Source organism: Bufo bufo, chromosome 3 (genome assembly GCF_905171765.1).
Source record: "Bufo bufo chromosome 3, aBufBuf1.1, whole genome shotgun sequence".
NCBI lineage: Eukaryota > Metazoa > Chordata > Amphibia > Anura > Bufonidae > Bufo > Bufo bufo.
The window spans coordinates 675,885,948-675,904,863 of NC_053391.1; the positions used below are offsets into that span (position 1 = coordinate 675,885,948).

Here is an 18,916-nt window from a genome sequence, read left to right on the forward strand (position 1 = left end):
TATTCCATCAAAACAGCAGGATAATGCGACGTTTCGACCGCCCTCGGTCTTTCTCAAGCAATACAGTGGATACATAACATGTGTCTTATATAGTGCCTAGTGAATGGGGTAAACCCTCCCCCCAGGTGAATCAATACATTCTCATTAGTACCAATGCGTCACCATACATATTCATTAGTAAAATAGCTTTCAGGTGCAACGTGTAAACCGTTAAATTACCTTTCCCATCGGGTTAATGTCCACTGGGCCTCATTCCCTCTCCACAAACTCTCATAGGAGAAACCACGCTCGGCGTCCCGATAATCATAATGCGCATGCGTCCCCATTAGTCATCGGCCAATGAGAAAATTATCCCAACTGACGTCACCTGTTGTCAATGACGTAGGAGCAGATTCCGCTCCACAGCATTGCAGTGCGTCTATCTTGTCCTTGGTCTATGAGGTAGTTCTCGCCATGGAGACGCGGTCGTCAACATAAACATCCATGTGACGCACGTGTCACCTGACTCCTCCCCCTGTGCCTATTCTGTCGGTTCCCGGACACGTCCTAAAGGGTGTAAGTCCTTCCTCCTTAGGTCAAAGCATCTCCAATATTCCATTTGGGTAATTTCTTCACAGAGTTGATTCGAAGATCCCCATGTTTATTAATGATTCAACACGGTTCCTCCGGAGTGATCGCTGTTCTCCTTCAGCCATACACCCCTCTGAGGATACCGTATTTCAAACATGCTATCCCTTCAGGTAAGCGGCCCTGTCACATCCATAACACACGATGGGACATAGGCCTCCTGCTGGGATTTTTTCGGTCGTTTAGAGAGCCATAAGGGTCAGCCATGCTTAGTGACAGCCCTCATGGCACTCCACGTCCGTCCAAACACACATTATATTCTTCACTTTTGGAGGCAATAGACCATGGATCGGACTCACCACCCACTCTGGATATGTCCGTCCTCCATGTAATCTGGATAAATGACCGTATGACGTTGGGGACATCAGCATTGAGAGTTGCGGAACGGGAAGAGTCCTCAGTGAAAATATCCGTAAGGGGAGACAATGAAATATCAGTGTTAGTGAACATTGTGAACAAAAATGATTAAAATCAACACAACTAAGTTGGGCACAATCTTAAGTTACACAAAATAACAAAATAAAGTCCAGTCTACCAAGAAAGAGATACACAAAATCCCCTATAGGAAGACCCCCAGGTTGAAGTCCCTGTTAAGTCCCTTAGGTTCACATGTATCTAACCTGTAAATCCATTTTAATTCTAATTGTTTCAGGAGGGTCTCCCTATCTCCCCCCCTCCGCAGTGGTGGTATTCCATCTATAATCTGGAACCGGAGTTGTGACAGATTGTGTCCCAATTTATTAAAGTGATCCGGTACTGGGAGATCTAATGCTTTTTTTCTGATCTTGGATTTGTGCTGTGTGATCCTCTTTTTTATCTCCTGTGTGGTCTCTCCCACATAAAGGAGCCCACACGGACATTGAAGGGTATAGATCACAAAGGATGAGCTGCAGGTATAAAACTGCTTGATTTTATATTTTTTCCCGGTGTGTGGGTGTGCAAATGTTTTTCCTTTTATCATATTGTTACAGTGGCAACACCCTAGACAGGGATAACATCCTATTTGTTTCTGTCTTTGTATGTTTGGGGGTTTATCTGCATGTACCAACCTATCCCTCACATTAGGGCCTCTCTTGTATGAAAATAGAGGTGGATTTCTAAATTCTGGGGTATCCGGAAACGCTTGGGTGAGAAGCGTCCAGTTCTTTCTGATCACCGCAGCCACCTGTCTACTCAGCATTGTGTACCTGGAAACAAAAGGAATTCTATTTTTAACACTTGATTTGTCTGTGGTTTTTTCAAGTAATTTTTCCCTTTCCATTCCATGGGCCCTATCCTGATGTTTATTCGTCAGCTGTTTAGGGTATCCCCTATTCACGAATTTTTTGTTCATTTCCCTCAACCTCGTTTCCACTTTCTCCTCGTCACTGACAATTCTGCGAACCCGTAAAAATTGACTGTACGGCAATGATTTTACCATGTCTCGGGGATGTGAACTATCATATTGAAGAATATTATTTTTGTCAGTATTTTTTATATATATGTCTGTGCCCAATTTCCCATTCTGGACACATACCAATGTGTCCAGGAATTGTAGCTCAGTCATAGAGCTGACCCTCGTGAACTTTAAGGCTGGATGGATATTATTCAGGTACTCATTGAATGTGTGTAATTCCAGTTCTGTACCTGTCCATATACAGAAGATATCGTCGATGTATCTCATCCAGCCCCTCACAAATTTGAAGGAGCCGGATGGATACACAAACCGATCCTCTATATATGACATATAGATGTTCGCATAGACTGGTGCGGCGTTTGACCCCATTGCAGTCCCCCTTGTTTGCAAAAAAAATTGGTCCTTGAACTTAAAATAATTGCAGGTCAGTACAGTCTCCAACAACATCAGAATAAAATTTACCATTTCTGGTGTATATTCCGAGTCATGTAAGACATGTCTGACTGCCTCCAACCCTTTGTCACACATAGTCATGAAAATAAAGAAAACTCTTTGAATAAGAAGGTGTGTCCAAACTTTTGGGTTGTACTGTATACTCCCATAGTATAGGATGACTGGTAAAATTTTGTTCACTGTTCTGTTATTTTCATTTTTTTTCAGATGACGCCAGAATCTGGCATTTATGCTTGTATTAAATGCTAGTCACCTGTACAGCTTGCTGAGAGCATCTATTTTTCAGGAGCGTCTTGGTAAATGATGTGTTAAGTGCATCCACTCACTAGGAGGAGGTCAGCTCCTGCTAATGGCCGGTATTAATCCCGTCGGAGCGTTTAGTGACATTTTGCTTACAAGAGTTTCAAAATAAGTGACCAATTTATACAGATAGAAAGAAGCAAAACTGGACATTTATCATACTTACGATAATGTCCATTACTTTCCAGTAATACAAATGCGCCACCTTGTGGCTGCAATTGTCATTACAGCTGATAAATGTGGCTATGTTTTATTGATATTATCATTATGTTTTATTTATTATTACTATTATTATAATCAGTATCATCATAATTATTACTGTTATTATTATTATTGCAAATATTATTGTTATTATTACTGCAATTATTATTATTTTATTTATTTATAGTCATTGAAAAATCAGAGCAAAATAGAGGGGGGAAAAAAACTTCCACATTGTCCTGGCTCTTTCCATTGACCCAAGAGGGTTCAGGAATTTGTCTCTTTCCATAAGCTATTAGAATTTTCACCTACTCAAAGGGGTTTTCCTGTTTCAGTATTGTTAAGTTCATTATAACTTTAGACGCTTGCACAACATCCCCGAGAGTGCAGAAAAAAACTCGGCATATGAACACATGGCTCTGTTTATAGTATGCGGCACACGTACAAATGGGATGAAACGCAATTTTTTTTTTTCTAAATTAAAACCTTTGTGGTGAAAACCCTTGAAGTTTAATGTGTTTCAAACCCAAGTAGATATTAGTCGAAGCCCATGCTAGAGGTAAATGACAGAGATAAATGGTAAAATGTTTGCTTTCCTGAAGTCACCACTAGAGGGAGCTCAGAAATGTAATGGATATTAGTGAGATCAATTCATAAACAATATGCAGTGAGCTCCATCTAGTGGTGACTTCAGAAGAGCCAGAATTTTACTTTTAATTTCTATTCAGGTGGATTTGGAGCTCCATATTAGAAAAAAAAACAGAGCTTCTACTGCTAGAGAAATATTATAAAATAACAGAACACATATTTTTTAACCTATTTATGTAAAAAAAATAATTATGGATATTCAGGGTTAATGTGCAGGGTTAAAGTAAAAATTCACCTTAAAACAGTTTCTGAATGTTTCCCCTGAAACATTCATTCTTCTCCTAATATCACTGCAGATAATAAAGTAAGAACAGTTTATTATAAGAAGTCCCTATTGAGCATTTCAGTTTTTCTATAGGCCGCCCCAAACCACGCTATAAATTTTATATTGATGCCTCGTCAGCCAATCAGATCCTCCAGAGGATCCGTTATACGTTCTTCAGCATTAAACAAAGCCGCACATTTATTAGGCTGCAATTAGAGGAGGCTGTAATTGGCCTACAATGAAATCAGTGCAATGTAGAAGTTTGCCAGTAAGTAACGGAAGGTGAGAAAGCGATGGGTATTTACAGCAAGGCGGACACAGAGTTCACTTAGTCAGCGTTTACCATTAGGGCTGCAAAAAAGCCGGTTCACCAAATCTTTCATAAAGATTCAATTCGATCAGAATTTATTCGTGGCAAAATACGTTAAAAAACTTATATTTCCTAGCTACAGAGAGCCTGTATAGTCGTGTAGAACACTGTCCCTTGCAGTAACACGCATAGGGAGTCTGCCGTGGTAGTGAAACAATACAGTATGACTCGCACATGACAGGCGTCGCTCTTAGAATCACTGCACACTTCACTTATTTGGGCAGTTACGGGGCCAAAACTGACCAAATAACTCAAGTGTGAACTCAGCCTTACAGGTCGATGTTAGCGCCAGGTATAAAGAACCGTGCAGAGGCCCAAGATCCTACTGTAGCGTGAAAGAGCGCACTCCTGTTACACCGTCGTCAGCTGATTCCACATAGATGTCTACAGAACCTGTTCTATTAAATGCTTATTTTTCCCTTCTTCTGATCCGTCAGAACAAAACCCCCCCAAAAAACAGATCCTGTCTGTTGAGCATCCACCTTCACTCGGTCAGCATTTGGTCAGTAATCCATCAGTATTGCTAAAGCCAAATAAAAAGGAGTGGATCCAAAACAGAGATGACGAGTGAATGGAATATTTGCCTGTCTTCTGTGTTTTGTACCCACTCCTGCTTTTGGCTACCAAATCATAAGCCAATTCTGATCGGACAATACAGGCCTTACAGCTGCTACACAGACAGGATCTGTTGTGTGTCTCATTTTTCCTTCCTTCTGACAGATCAGAAGAAGGGTCAAATAAATTATGATGTCAACCAGGCCAAAAATGCAAAATAGTCACACAGTCATGGAGTGGGGAGGGTGGGAGAACAGCTTGAGAAGTCCACAGAGTGGCCCAATGATATAGTGTTGAGGTAGCAGCAGTATGAGGAGACCACCGAGTGGCCCAGTGACATAGTAGGGAGGTGGCAGTAGCAGCAGCATGAGGAGACCACAGAGAGGCCCAGTGACATAGTGGGGAAATGGCAACAGCATGAGGAGACCACAGAGTGGCCCAGTGACATAGTGTTGAGTTAGCAGCAGCATGAAGAGGCCACAGACTGGCAAGGTGACATAGTGTGGAGGTAGCAGCATGCAGTGGCCACAGAGTGGCCCAGTGACATAGTGTTGAGTTATCAGCAGCAGGAGGAGGCCACAGAGTGGCAAGGTGACAAAGTGTGGAGGTGGCAGCAGCATGAGGAGGCCACAGAGTGGCCCAGTGACATAGTGTTGCGTTAGCAGCAGCATGAGGAGACCACAGACGGGCAAGGTGACATAGTGTGGAGGTGGCAGCAGCATGAGGAGACCACAGAGTGGCACAATGACAGTGTGGAGGTGGTGGCAGCAGCATCAGGAGACCACAGAGTGACCCGATGACAGAGTGTTCAAAGAAGCATATCCAGTGTGACTTTTATTGGGGACCAGAGTGCACACACAAATACGACGTTTCGGCTACGCAGTAGCCTTTCTCAAGTATGATGACAGAGTGGGGAGGTGGGTGGCAATAACAGTACCCACTGACGATGGTGGGTGTAAGAAGGAGAACGTGGCATCAGATTTGTGGCATCAGGTGGGTGGCAGTATCAGAATAGTAGCTGAGGCAGGTAGCCAGAAGAAACTGGTCTCTTTTGTCAAGGTTTGGGTGAGGCTGCATGGATGATCTAATCTGATGCATCAGGCATACAGTAGGTGTTTCTGACATTGTGTTTTTAGCACGACAGCGTCGCGCTGATACTCGGCAACATGGTGCCGAGATCTCGCACTCACTGGGATAGTGACAGCACATCCCAGCAAGCGCGTCATAGAAGCGACGGGAGATCCGACTTGGATTCCCGCCAATTCTACACGTGTGCGGCGTTTGTTATGAATCCTGAGGGGGAAGTCCCCGCCGGATTTTAAATAAAAATCCGGCCTGGGTCCCGCCCTCAGGAGCATACCGGGCCCTTAGGTCTGTTATGGGTTGTAAGGAGAGCCCCCCCTACGCCGAAAAAAACGGCGTAGGGGGTCCCCCTACAATCCATACCAGACCCGTATCCAAAGCACGCTACCCGGCCAGCCAGGAAGGGAGTGGGGACGAGCGAGCGCCCCCCCCCCCCCCCCCCCTCCTGAGCCGTACCAGGCTGCATGCCCTCAACATGGGGGGTTGGGTGCTCTGGGGCAGGGGGCGCACTGCGGCCCCCCCACCTCAGAGCACCCTGTCCCCATGTTGATGAGGACAGGGCCCCTTCCCGACAACCCTGGCCGTTGGTTGTCGGGGTATGCGGGCGGGAGGCTTATCGGAATCTGGGAGCCCCCTTTAATAAGGGGGCCCCCAGATACAGGCCCCCCACCCTAAGTGAATGAGTATGGGGTACATCGTACCCCTACCCATTCACCTGCAAGAAAAGTGGTAAAAACACAAATAAACCACACAGTGTATTAAAATATTTTATTTTTCTGCTCCGGAGGCCGCCCCCTGTCTTCTTTATTAGCTCTTTTACCAGGGGGGGGCTCTTCTTCTTCCGATATCCCGACGGGTCTTCTCCGCTATCCGGGGGGTCTTCTCAACTCTCCGGGGTTCTCCTTCTGTCTTCTCCTTCTGTCTTGTTGTCTCCTTCTGTCTTGTTGTCTCCTTCTGTCTTCTGTCTCCGGGGTTCTCCTTCTGTTTTCGCCTCTCTCTGTTGTTGACTCGGCGCACCCCGGTTCTTCGTCTCGCGAGACGAAGAATCGGGGTGCGCCGAGTCTCGCGAGACGAAGAACCGGGGTGCGCCGAGTCAACAACAGAGAGAGGCGAAAACAGAAGGAGAACCCCGGAGACAGAAGACAGAAGGAGACAACAAGACAGAAGGAGAAGACAGAAGGAGACAACAAGACAGAAGGAGAAGACAGAAGGAGAACCCCGGAGAGTTGAGAAGACCCCCCCGGATAGCGGAGAAGACAGAAGGAGAACCCCGGAGACAGAAGACAGAAGGAGACAACAAGACAGAAGGAGAAGACAGAAGGAGAACCCCGGAGAGTTGAGAAGACCCCCCCGGATAGCGGAGAAGACCCGTCGGGATATCGGAAGAAGAAGAGCCCCCCCCTGGTAAAAGAGCTAATAAAGAAGACAGGGGGCGGCCTCCGGAGCAGAAAAATAAAATATTTTAATACACTGTGTGGTTTATTTGTGTTTTTACCACTTTTCTTGCAGGTGAATGGGTAGGGGTACGATGTACCCCATACTCATTCACTTAGGGTGGGGGGCCGGTATCTGGGGGCCCCCTTATTAAAGGGGGCTCCCAGATTCCGATAAGCCTCCCGCCCGCATACCCCGACAACCAACGGCCAGGGTTGTCGGGAAGGGGCCCTGTCCTCATCAACATGGGGACAGGGTGCTCTGAGGTGGGGGGGCCGCAGTGCGCCCCCTGCCCCAGAGCACCCAACCCCCCATGTTGAGGGCATGCAGCCTGGTACGGCTCAGGAGGGGGGGGGGGGCGTTCGCTCGTCCCCACTCCCTTCCTGGCTGGCCGGGTAGCGTGCTTTGGATACGGGTCTGGTATGGATTGTAGGGGGACCCCCTACGCCGTTTTTTTCGGCGTAGGGGGGGCTCTCCTTACAACCCATAACAGACCTAAGGGCCCGGTATGCTCCTGAGGGCGGGACCCAGGCCGGATTTTTATTTAAAATCCGGCGGGGACTTCCCCCTCAGGATTCATAACAAACGCCGCACACGTGTAGAATTGGCGGGAATCCAAGTCGGATCTCCCGTCGCTTCTATGACGGCTCTGTCTCCATCGCGGCAAGCCAGCTCGGCGCTGGCTCCCGCGATGGGGCTCGTATGTGCTCAATCTCGCCGAGAAATACAGCGAGATTGACACAAAATCGGGTTCACCTACTGTAGTTGGGTGGAAATCCTGGCTGATCCACGCCTGATTCATCTTGACAAATGTCAGTCTCTCCACATTTTGGGTGGACAGGCGAATTCTCCTTGGGGTAACTATGGCCCCCGCCGCACTAAACACCCACTCTGATGCCACACTACTACTACCGAACTACTACAGCTTTTCCAGGGCAAACTCATCCAGTTGCTGCCACAAATCCAGTTTGGCTGCCCAGTAGTCTAGCGAATCTTCAATGTAGAGTGGCAGGGTACTGTACAAGTATGCCACCACCTGCTGGTTCAGGTTCTTCTCCATATCTAGCCGTCTGCTGCTGGTGAGTAGTTTCTTCACTAGGCCAGTGGAGAAAGCTGCTCATCAGCGACTCTAGACTCAGGTTAATGCTGATGGAGCTGGTACTGCTCCTATCCCCCCTCCCACCCTGCCACAGCAGCCATGGCAGTGGAATGTGAGCGCAGAGGGCCCCCCGGTCAGGCCTGTGAGAGGATGGACGATGTCACAGATAGGCAGTGGCCAACTGACTACATAGGATGTCTTGATAGTAGTTCAGTTCGTCCTCCCTCTCAGCGGGTGTAAAAAAGGGCCCCATTTTGGACCTGGGAGCGAGGGTCTAACATGGCGGAGAGCCAGTAGTCATCCCTTTGCCGAATGGTGACAATTCAGCTGTTACTATGCAAGCAAATGAGCATGCATCGGGCCATTTGCGCAAGTGACTCGGAGGGACTCCCTGCCTCCATCTCCACTGCATACTGCCACAGTGTGTCTGGGTCCTCTGCCTCGTCTTCCTCATCTCCCTCTTCCGGCTCCTCCTGCTCCTCCTCTCCTGCCACCTGTGTAGAAAAACCACCCATTTCAGTACACATTGCTTGTGCTCCAGTGTCCTCCTCCTCCTCCTCCTCCAGTTCATACCCAACAGGGCTCATGTGACCGTGAGATCTAGGCGCCACGTCTTCAGTCCCCTGACCAGCCAGATTTACCAGCATCTGTTCCAGGACATGAAGCAGTGGAATGACATCGTTCATCCCGTAGTCCTGGCGACTGACAAATAAAGTTGCCTCCTCAAAGGGCCTGAGCAAACGGCAGGTGTCACGCATGAGCTTCCACTGGCTGACATTGAAGTTACACAGGGGAGATATGCCAAGATATGTGCCCCCTTCACAGTTGATATGCCAAGATATGTGCCCCCTTCATAGTAGATATCCCAAAATAGATGCACTCTCACAGTTGATATGCCAAGATATGTGCCCCCTCACAGTAGATATGCCAAGATATGTGCCTCCTCACAGTACTTATGCCAAGATATGTGCCCCTTCACAGTAGATATCCCCAAATATGTCCCACCTCACAGTTGATATGCCAAGATGTGCCCTCTTACGGTGGATATGCCAAGATATGTGCCCAGTGCCCTCTTCACATTGGTTATGCCCAGATGTGCCCCTTCACAGTAATAATGCCCATTGTGTCCCCTTTATAGTAGTAGTGCCCATTGTGTCCCCTTCACAGTAATAATGCCCATTGTGCCCCCTTAATAGTAGTAATGCCTTCTGTGCCCCCTCCATAGTAGATATCCCCATTGTGCCCCCTTCATAGTAATAATGCACACTGTGCCCCCTTCATTGTATAAATGCCCTCTGGCTCTGTGCCCCCTCCATAGTAGAAATGTCCATTGTGCCCCCTTCACATTAGTAATGCCCTCTGTGCCCCCTCAAGAGTAGAAATGCTTTCTGTGCCCCCTGCTTCACAATTATAATCAGCTGTGCAGTGGGTCCCCGCAGGAGCTGTGGGCCCCAGAACTTGCCCGGGTATGCCAGGTGCTGACGCCGGCCTTGAGCAGGAATACCACCAATCGGATACTGATGACCTATCCTGAGGCTACTCAGTATTTACTTTCCGGAAAACTCCTTAAAGTTCTGGAACCAGGGATCACTGCACAAAGCAGTTTTGTTGCAATTTTTGCCATAACTTGCAGCATTATTTATGCTAAAACCAAAATTTCCATAAAGTATTTGGGCAATTTATGACCTCGAGCTCCAGGGGGCCAACAGAACCACTCATATTGACACAATGTCATTCTTAGGTCCAGCATTCTGTGCTAATTACTTTCTTCATCTAAATCTTAATGTGATAGGACTCTATATTTCTGATGCAGAGCTCTGATTCCCCTGTCTAGACATAATTGTACAATAAAATTCTGACTTACTGCGGTTAGCACTAGAGGAGCTCAAGATTTTACTGCATACAGGTTTCTGATTGACATCTATGTGTAGACAGTATGCAGTCAGCGCCTGAGCTCCCTCTAGTGGTGAATTCAGAATGGCAGAAATGTATCATTTCATTCAAATGTATGAAAGCGGGGAACGCTCTCTGTGTTCTTGTATGCAAATCTGAATCAAATACTGCTCCCTCTAGTCTCCAAAATAGCTGACAATGCAGGATTGTCCACGCTGATATATTTTGTAACACCCTCTGCTGTCTGAGCAGTATTAGGCCAGGGCAAGTTTTCCAACTCTGAATGTAAACTGACAGCAAACAAAGATCCTGAAAAGCATAAGCTGCCTATATGTGACATATTCCGTTGTTATACCCTGATATGTACATCACCTTGTGTACAGTGCCGTCTCCACAGTCTTCTTGTCAGTCTGTAGTCCCTCAGGGTGGGATTATGCAAATGCTTCTATAAATTAGCTTATTACTATGCATGCCAGTGGGGACTTTGATTTGCATATGTAATATTTATGCTAATGAGTTTCCAGACCAACTATTTTCTGTAATAAACGATCATCTTCACAAGGTAGATTGCACAAAATATCCAGTATGGAATGAGTTAAAATTCAGGGTAAATTTACTGTACATCTGACAAAAATGGACTTTAATCCTCTAGATAGACGTCACTATGTATCGTTTACAATGGCTCCAAAAATAGTGATTTATTAGTTATTTTAAAACATAACTTTTTGCTCATGAAATTAAGATTAAAAAAATAGGCCCAAAATATAAATATGATAAAATTATCAGAGCGGCGGTATAACAGGTGAATGTGCACGGCGGCACTCAAAACAATAGGTGAAAAAATGGAAAAAGGTACTCGGCGGCACCTAAAATGAAACCCGTACTCCTACCGCTCTGTCATCGACGTCCAGGGTGCAGGAAGCGTCCTGATGAGACCGAAGTGAATGGCTCCAAACCGGAAGCTGCTAGAGACAGCGGGGTCAAAGACAACCCTAATTCTAAGGCTTGCCCTAATAACTAATTAGGGGTAGCAGCCTACCCACAGGGCACTCGTCCTTATAAGGGCGACCCCGTCCGGAACCTCTCCCTGTGACCTGGCCCTATGTGGCCCTAATCTAGTCCCGCTCCCTACATGCACGTTTTCATAGAAATCATCAGGGGAAATTTAACTAGGACTTTTTTAACAAAGACGATCGTGTGATACCAGGTATAACACACCCGTATGATCGTCTGTAAACTATGTGGACTGCTGGAGGGAGTACTAGATAACGCTCCTCAACCATAGTACGGGCATCTCAATAGCCGCGGGCAATAGGTCGCACCCACGCTATGTTTAGCGCCAGTTTTTAAATGTCAGGTAAGGCAATCACCTGTCCTCCGTGCCGCGTCATCTCCTCGAAGCGTGTGACGAAACGAAGACCTTTGCACATGCGCACTAGCATGATACTCGTGCGCGCATGCGCACTGGCCCGACCGCTCGGCAGGGATCTCTAAGGACGCCGCTCAAGCTAGATGACGTAAGCGCGTCTGAACGCCCTGTATTGACAAGGCGATCAGCTGACACTGGTTGCCAGGAGTCCCGGGCGCGTCCCCAGGAACCAGTCGCAAGATGGTCTTTTAATATAGACCATATTAGATCAAAAGACATTTATGGCGTTTTTGTGTGTATATATAGAAACCATAGATCTGGGGTTTTAGACTCAGATCCTATAGAAGGTCATACTGAAAGTGGGGTACAGTAACATATCACGTTGAAATATGAATTATAATTGAACATTGTAGTATCAATTAGAGATAGAGATGGTAGTATATACGCACGTATAGTGTGAATAAGAGATGTATAAGTTAGCAATCCGTGCATTTATGGTGCCTCGATATTAAGGCATAAAGTCAGACATCCGGTCCTACCTCCATTATTACTATAGGGATGGCTGGGAGGTTTCAAACGAAACAGCTGAAATTGAGTTGTTCGTTCAAAACGGTAGGTGATACCGTACGCAGCTGAAAGATCCATCGGGTCTCGTGCTGCAAGAGTGTACGGTCCCAGTCACCGCCTCTTATTGGTTGTCTCGCTAGCTTGGAAGATTCAAAAGTCCTAGTTAAATTTCCCCTGATGATTTCTATGAAAACGTGCATGTAGGGAGCGGGACTAGATTAGGGCCACATAGGAAGATTGGAAATTGGCAAATGTCGTGCCCATTCACAAGAAAGGTAGTAGGGAGGAATCGAGCAACTATAGACCAGTGAGTCTGACATCAATAGTAGGCAAATTAATGGAAACCCTATTAAAGGATAGGATTGTGGAACATCTAAAATCCCATGGATTGCAAGATGAAAAACAACATGGGTTTACTTCAGGGAGATCATGTCAAACAAATCTTATAGATTTTTTTGACTGGGTGACTAAAATAAAAGACGGTGGCGGTGCAGTAGACATCGCATATCTAGATTTTAGTAAGGCCTTTGACACTGTCCCACATAAAAGACTTATCAATAAACTGCAGTCATTGAGCATGGACTCCCATATTGTTGAGTGGATTAGGCAGTGGCTGAGTGACAGACAGCAGAGGGTTGTAGTCAATGGAGAACATTCAAAACAAGGTCATGTTACCAGTGGGGTTCCACAGGGATCTGTACTGGGACCAATTTTGTTTAATATCTTCATAAGTGATATTGCAAAAGGCCTCGATGGTAAGGTGTGTCTTTTTGCTGATGACACAAAGATATGTAACAGGGTTGATGTTCCTGGAGGGAAACGCCAAATGGAAAAGGATTTAGGAAAACTAGAAGAATGGTCAGAACTCTGGCAACTGAAATTTAATGTGGATAAGTGCAAGATAATGCACCTGGGGCGTAAAAACCCAAGGGCAGAATATAGAATATTTGACACAGTCCTGACCTCAGTATCTGAGGAAAGGGATTTAGGAGTAATTATTTCAGAAGACTTAAAGGTGGGAAGACAATGTAATAGAGCAGCACGAAATGCCAGCATAATGCTTGGATGTATAGGGAGAGGTATAAGCAGTAGAAAGAGTGAAGTGCTTATGCCGCTGTACAGAACACTGGTGAGACCTCACTTGGAGTATTGTGCGCAGTACTGGAGGCCATATCTCCAGAAGGATATAGATACTCTAGAGAGAGTTCAGAGAAGAGCTACTAAACTAGTACATGGATTGCAGGATAAAACTTACCAGGAAAGATTAAAGGACCTTAATATGTATAGCTTGGAAGAAAGAAGAGACAGAGGGGATATGATAGAAACTTTTAAATACATAAAGGGAATCAACTCGGTAAAGGAGGAGAGCATATTTAAAAGAAGAAAAACTACCACAAGAGGACACAGTTTTAAATTAGAGGGGCAAAGGTTTAAAAGTAATATCAGGAAGTATTACTTTACTGAGAGAGTAGTGGATGCATGGAATAGCCTTCCTGCAGAAGTGGTAGCTGCAAATACAGTGAAGGGGTTTAAGCATGCATGGGATAGGCATAAGGCCATCCTTCATATAAGATAGGGCCGGGGGCTATCCATAGTATTCAGATATATTGGGCAGACTAGATGGGCCAAATGGTTCTTATCTGCCGACACATTCTATGTTTCTATGTTTCTAGCTCTATCCCGGTGGCACTTAGGCATTTGGGATTCCCATTGTGAGCCTCGTGTATGTGCCTGGAGACTGCTGTATCTCTCTTATTGGCTATGTCTCCCAGGTGTTCACCTATGCGTCTTCGTAATTCCCTTTTCGTTTTTCCTATATATTCCATTTTACATTTGCGTGTTAGCTTATACAGTAGATTACGCCACGACTGCGGCAATTGATGAAGTCACGAATTTCAAATGAACGTTGTAAGTTCGTACTCTCAAATGTCTTGCAAGGTCTGAGCGTGCCACAGGCCACACAGCCGCCACACCTAAAGCAACCCAATGGCCTGTGATCTAGCCAAGTGCCAGTCGCCGGTGCCGTGGGGAGGTGGCTGCGGACCAGAGTATCCCTCAGGCTCTGTCCTCTTCTAAAAGTAATCTGTGGATACTCATGTACAGTGTCTCGGATGTCCGGGTCCATAAGAAGAATGGACCAATGTTTATATAGGACCTCCCTGACCTTGTTAGACATCCTGTCAAACGTCGCAATGAGGCGAATCTTCTGATCCCCAATTGTTTTCTCCTTGGGGGACAGAAGATCGGCACGGGGTGTTGCCAAGGCTTTTTGATAGCCTTGTCGCAGCACTTTATCCAGATAGCCTCTTGAGAGAAACCTCTGTCTGAGGTCCTTGGCCTGCCTGACAAACTCTTTGTGGTCAGAGCAGTTACGACGTAGACGTAGATATTGTCCGCCAGGAATACCAGTCTTCAATGATGTAGGGTGTCCGCTGGACCAATGGAGTACTGAGTTTGTGGACGTAGGTTTTCTGTATATTGTGGTATTGAGTTCATCGAACTCTCCCCTAGAGATACAGATGTCCAAAAATGGTAGTGACCTCTGTTCAATCTCATGGGTGAACCTCAAACCTAGTTGCAGTTCAGTCTGTCCACAAACTCTGTAAAGGCCACCTTAGAATTATTCCAAATTATGAAGATGTCATCGATATATCGGGCCCATATTAAAATGTCCCCGGTACTCCCGGGCCTGATGGGATACACCCAAAGCTATTAAAAGAGCTCAGCGTTGAACTAGCAAAACCATTATCTGATTTATTTAACCAATCGCTGGCAACAGGAGTCGTCCCAGAAGATTGGAAATTAGCAAATGTTGTGCCCATTCACAAGAAAGGTAGTAGGGAGGAATCGGGCAACTATAGGCCAGTAAGCCTGACATCAATAGTGGGGAAATTAATGGAAACCATACTTAAGGAGAGGATTGTGGAACATCTAAAATCCCATGGATTGAAGGATGAAAAACAGCATGGGTTTACTTCAGGGAGATCATGTCAAACTAATCTTATTGATTTTTTCGATTGGGTGACTAAAATAATAGATGGAGGAGGTGCAGTAGACATCGCTTATCTAGACTTTAGTAAGGCTTTTGATACTGTCCCACATAGAAAGCTTATCAATAAAGTGCAGTCTTTGGGCTTGGACTCCCATATTGTTGAATGGATTAGGCAGTGGCTGAGGGACAGGCAACAGAGGGTTGTAGTCAATGGAGTATATTCAGACCAAGATCTTGTTACCAGTGGGGTACCTCAGGGATCTGTTCTGGGACCCATATTGTTTAATATCTTTATCAGCGAAATTGCAGAAGGCCTCGATAGTAAGGTGTGTCTTTTTGCTGATGACACAACGATTTGTAACAGGGTTGATGTTCCTGGAGGGATACACCAAATGGAAAAGGACTTAGGAAAACTAGAGGAATGGTCAAAAATATGGCAACTAAAATTTAATGTTGATAAGTGCAAGATAATGCACCTGGGACGTAAAAACCCAAGAGCAGAATATAAAATCAGTGATACAGTCCTAACCTCAGTATCTGAGGAAAGGGATTTAGGGGTCATTATTTCAGAAGACTTAAAGGTAGGCAGACAATGTCATAGAGCAGCAGGAAATGTTAGCAGAATGCTTGGGTGTATAGGGAGAGGAATTACCAGTAGAAAGAGGGAGGTGCTCATGCCGCTCTACAGAGCACTAGTGAGACCTCATCTGGAGTATTGGGCTCAGTACTGGAGACCATATCTCCAGAAGGATATCGATACTTTGGAGAGAGTTCAGAGAAGAGCTACTAAACTGGTACATGGATTGCAGGATAAAACTTACCAGGAAAGGTTAAAGGACCTTAACATGTATAGCTTGGAAGAAAGACGAGACAGAGGGGATATGATAGAAACTTTTAAATACATAAAGGGAATCAACAAGGTAAAAGAGGAGAGAATATTTAAAAGAAGAAAAACTGCTACAAGAGGACATAGTTTTAAATTAGAGGGGCAAAGGTTTAAAAGTAATATCAGGAAGTATTACTTTACTGAGAGAGTAGTGGATGCATGGAATAGCCTTCCTGCAGAAGTGGTAGCTGCAAATACAGTGAAGGGGTTTAACCACCTCCGGACCGCCTAACGCAGGATCGCGTTCCGGAGGTGGCAGCGCTGCGCACAGTCACGCATATACGCGTCATCTCGCGAGACGCGAGATTTCCTGTGAACGCGCGCACACAGGCGCGCGCGCTCACAGGAACGGAAGGTAAGAGAGTTGATCTCCAGCCTGCCAGCGGCGATCGTTCGCTGGCAGGCTGGAGATGTGTTTTTTTTAACCCCTAACAGGTATATTAGACGCTGTTTTGATAACAGCGTCTAATATACCTGCTACCTGGTCCTCTGGTGGTCCCATTTGTTTGGATCGACCACCAGAGGACACAGGTAGCTCAGTAAAGTAGCACCAAGCACCACTACACTACACTACACCCCCCCCCCCATCACTTATTAACCCCTTATTAGCCCCTGATCACCCCTAATCACCCCTGATCACCCCATATAGACTCCCTGATCACCCCCCTGTCATTGATTACCCCCCTGTCATTGATCAACCCCCTGTAAAGCTCCATTCAGACGTCCGCATGATTTTTACGGATCCACTGATAGATGGATCGGATCCGCAAAACGCATCCGGACGTCTGAATGAAGCCTTACAGGGGCATGATCAATGACTGTGGTGATCACCCCATATAGACTCCCTGATCACCCCCCTGTCATTGATTACCCCCCTGTCATTGATTACCCCCCTGTAAAGCTCCATTCAGATGTCCGCATGATTTTTACGGATGCACTGATACATGGATCGGATCCGCAAAACGCATCCGGTCGTCTGAATGAAGCCTTACAGGGGCATGATCAATGACTGTGGTGATCACCCCCCTGTCATTGATCACCCCCCTGTAAAGCTCCATTCAGATGTCCGCATGATTTTTACGGATGCACTGATAGATGGATCGGATCCGCAAAACGCATCCGGACGTCTGAATGAAGCCTTACAGGGGCATGATCAATGACTGTGGTGATCACCCCATATAGACTCCCTGATCACCCCCCTGTCATTGATTACCCCCCTGTCATTGATTACCCCCCTGTAAAGCTCCATTCAGATGTCCGCATGATTTTTACGGATGCACTGATAGATGGATCGGATCCGCAAAACGCATCCGGACGTCTGAATGAAGCCTTACAGGGGCATGATCAATGACTGTGGTTATCACCCCATATAGACTCCCTGATCACCCCCCTGTAAAGCTCCATTCAGATGTCCGCATGATTTTTACGGATGCACTGATACATGGATCGGATCCGCAAAACGCATCCGGTCGTCTGAATGAAGCCTTACAGGGGCATGATCAATGACTGTGGTGATCACCCCCCTGTCATTGATTACCCCCCTGTAAAGCTCCATTCAGATGTCCGCATGATTTTTACGGATGCACTGATAGATGGATCCGATCCGCAAAACGCATCCGGACGTCTGAATGAAGCCTTACAGGGGCATGATCAATGACTGTGGTGATCACCCCATATAGACTCCCTGATCACCCCCCTGTCATTGATCACCCCCCTGTCATTGATTACCCCCCTGTAAAGCTCCATTCAGATGTCCGCATGATTTTTACGGATGCACTGATAGATGGATCGGATCCGCAAAACGCATCCGGACGTCTGAATGAAGCCTTACAGGGGCATGATCAATGACTGTGGTGATCACCCCATATAGACTCCCTGATCACCCCCCTGTCATTGATCACCCCCCTGTCATTGATTACCCCCCTGTAAAGCTCCATTCAGATGTCCGCATGATTTTTACGGATGCACTGATAGATGGATCGGATCCGCAAAACGCATCCGGACGTCTGAATGAAGCCTTACACGGGCGTGATCAATGACTGTGGTTATCACCCCATATAGACTCCCTGATCACCCCCCTGTCATTGATCACCCCCCTGTCATTGATCACCCCCCCTGTCATTGATCACCCCCCCTGTCATTGATCACCCCTCTGTAAGGCTCCATTCAGATATTTTTTTGGCCCAAGTTAGCAGAATTTTTTTTTTTTTTTTCTTACAAAGTCTCATATTCCACTAACTTGTGTCAAAAAATAAAATCTCACATGAACTCACCATACCCCTCACGGAATCCAAATGCGTAAAATTTTTTAGACATTTATATTCCAGACTTCTTCTCACGCTTTAGGGCCCCTAGAATGCCAGGGCAGTATAAATACCCCACATGTGACCCCATTTCGGAAAGAAGACACCCCCAGGTATTCCGTGAGGGGCATATTGAGTCCATGAAAGATTGAAATTTTTGTCCCAAGTTAGCGGAACGGGAGACTTTGTGAGAAAAAAATTAAAAATATCAATTTCCGCTAACTTGTGCCAAAAAAAAAAAATTTCTATGAACTCGCCATGCCCCTCATTGAATACCTTGGGGTGTCTTCTTTCCAAAATGGGGTCACATGTGGGGTATTTATACTGCCCTGGCATTCTAGGGGCCCCAAAGCGTGAGAAGAAGTCTGGTATCCAAATGTCTAAAAATGCCCTCCTAAAAGGAATTTGGGCACCTTTGCGCATCTAGGCTGCAAAAAAGTGTCACACATCTGGTATCGCCGTACTCAGGAGAAGT

General features: G+C 46.1%; 1 protein-coding gene across 2 annotated transcripts in view; it reads left to right on the plus strand.

Moving 5' to 3' along the window:
* Window positions 1-18,916, plus strand: part of DLG2 (discs large MAGUK scaffold protein 2) — a 1,330,756-nt gene that overhangs the window by 837,462 nt on the left and 474,378 nt on the right. The window contains exon 6 of one of the 2 annotated variants that reach the window (XM_040426390.1): window positions 7,285-7,302. The exons of the other annotated variant lie outside the window; for it this stretch is intronic. Coding sequence (XP_040282324.1) covers window positions 7,285-7,302 — 18 coding nt within the window. The remainder of the gene's footprint in view (window positions 1-7,284; window positions 7,303-18,916) is intronic. 2 annotated transcript variants of the gene reach the window in all.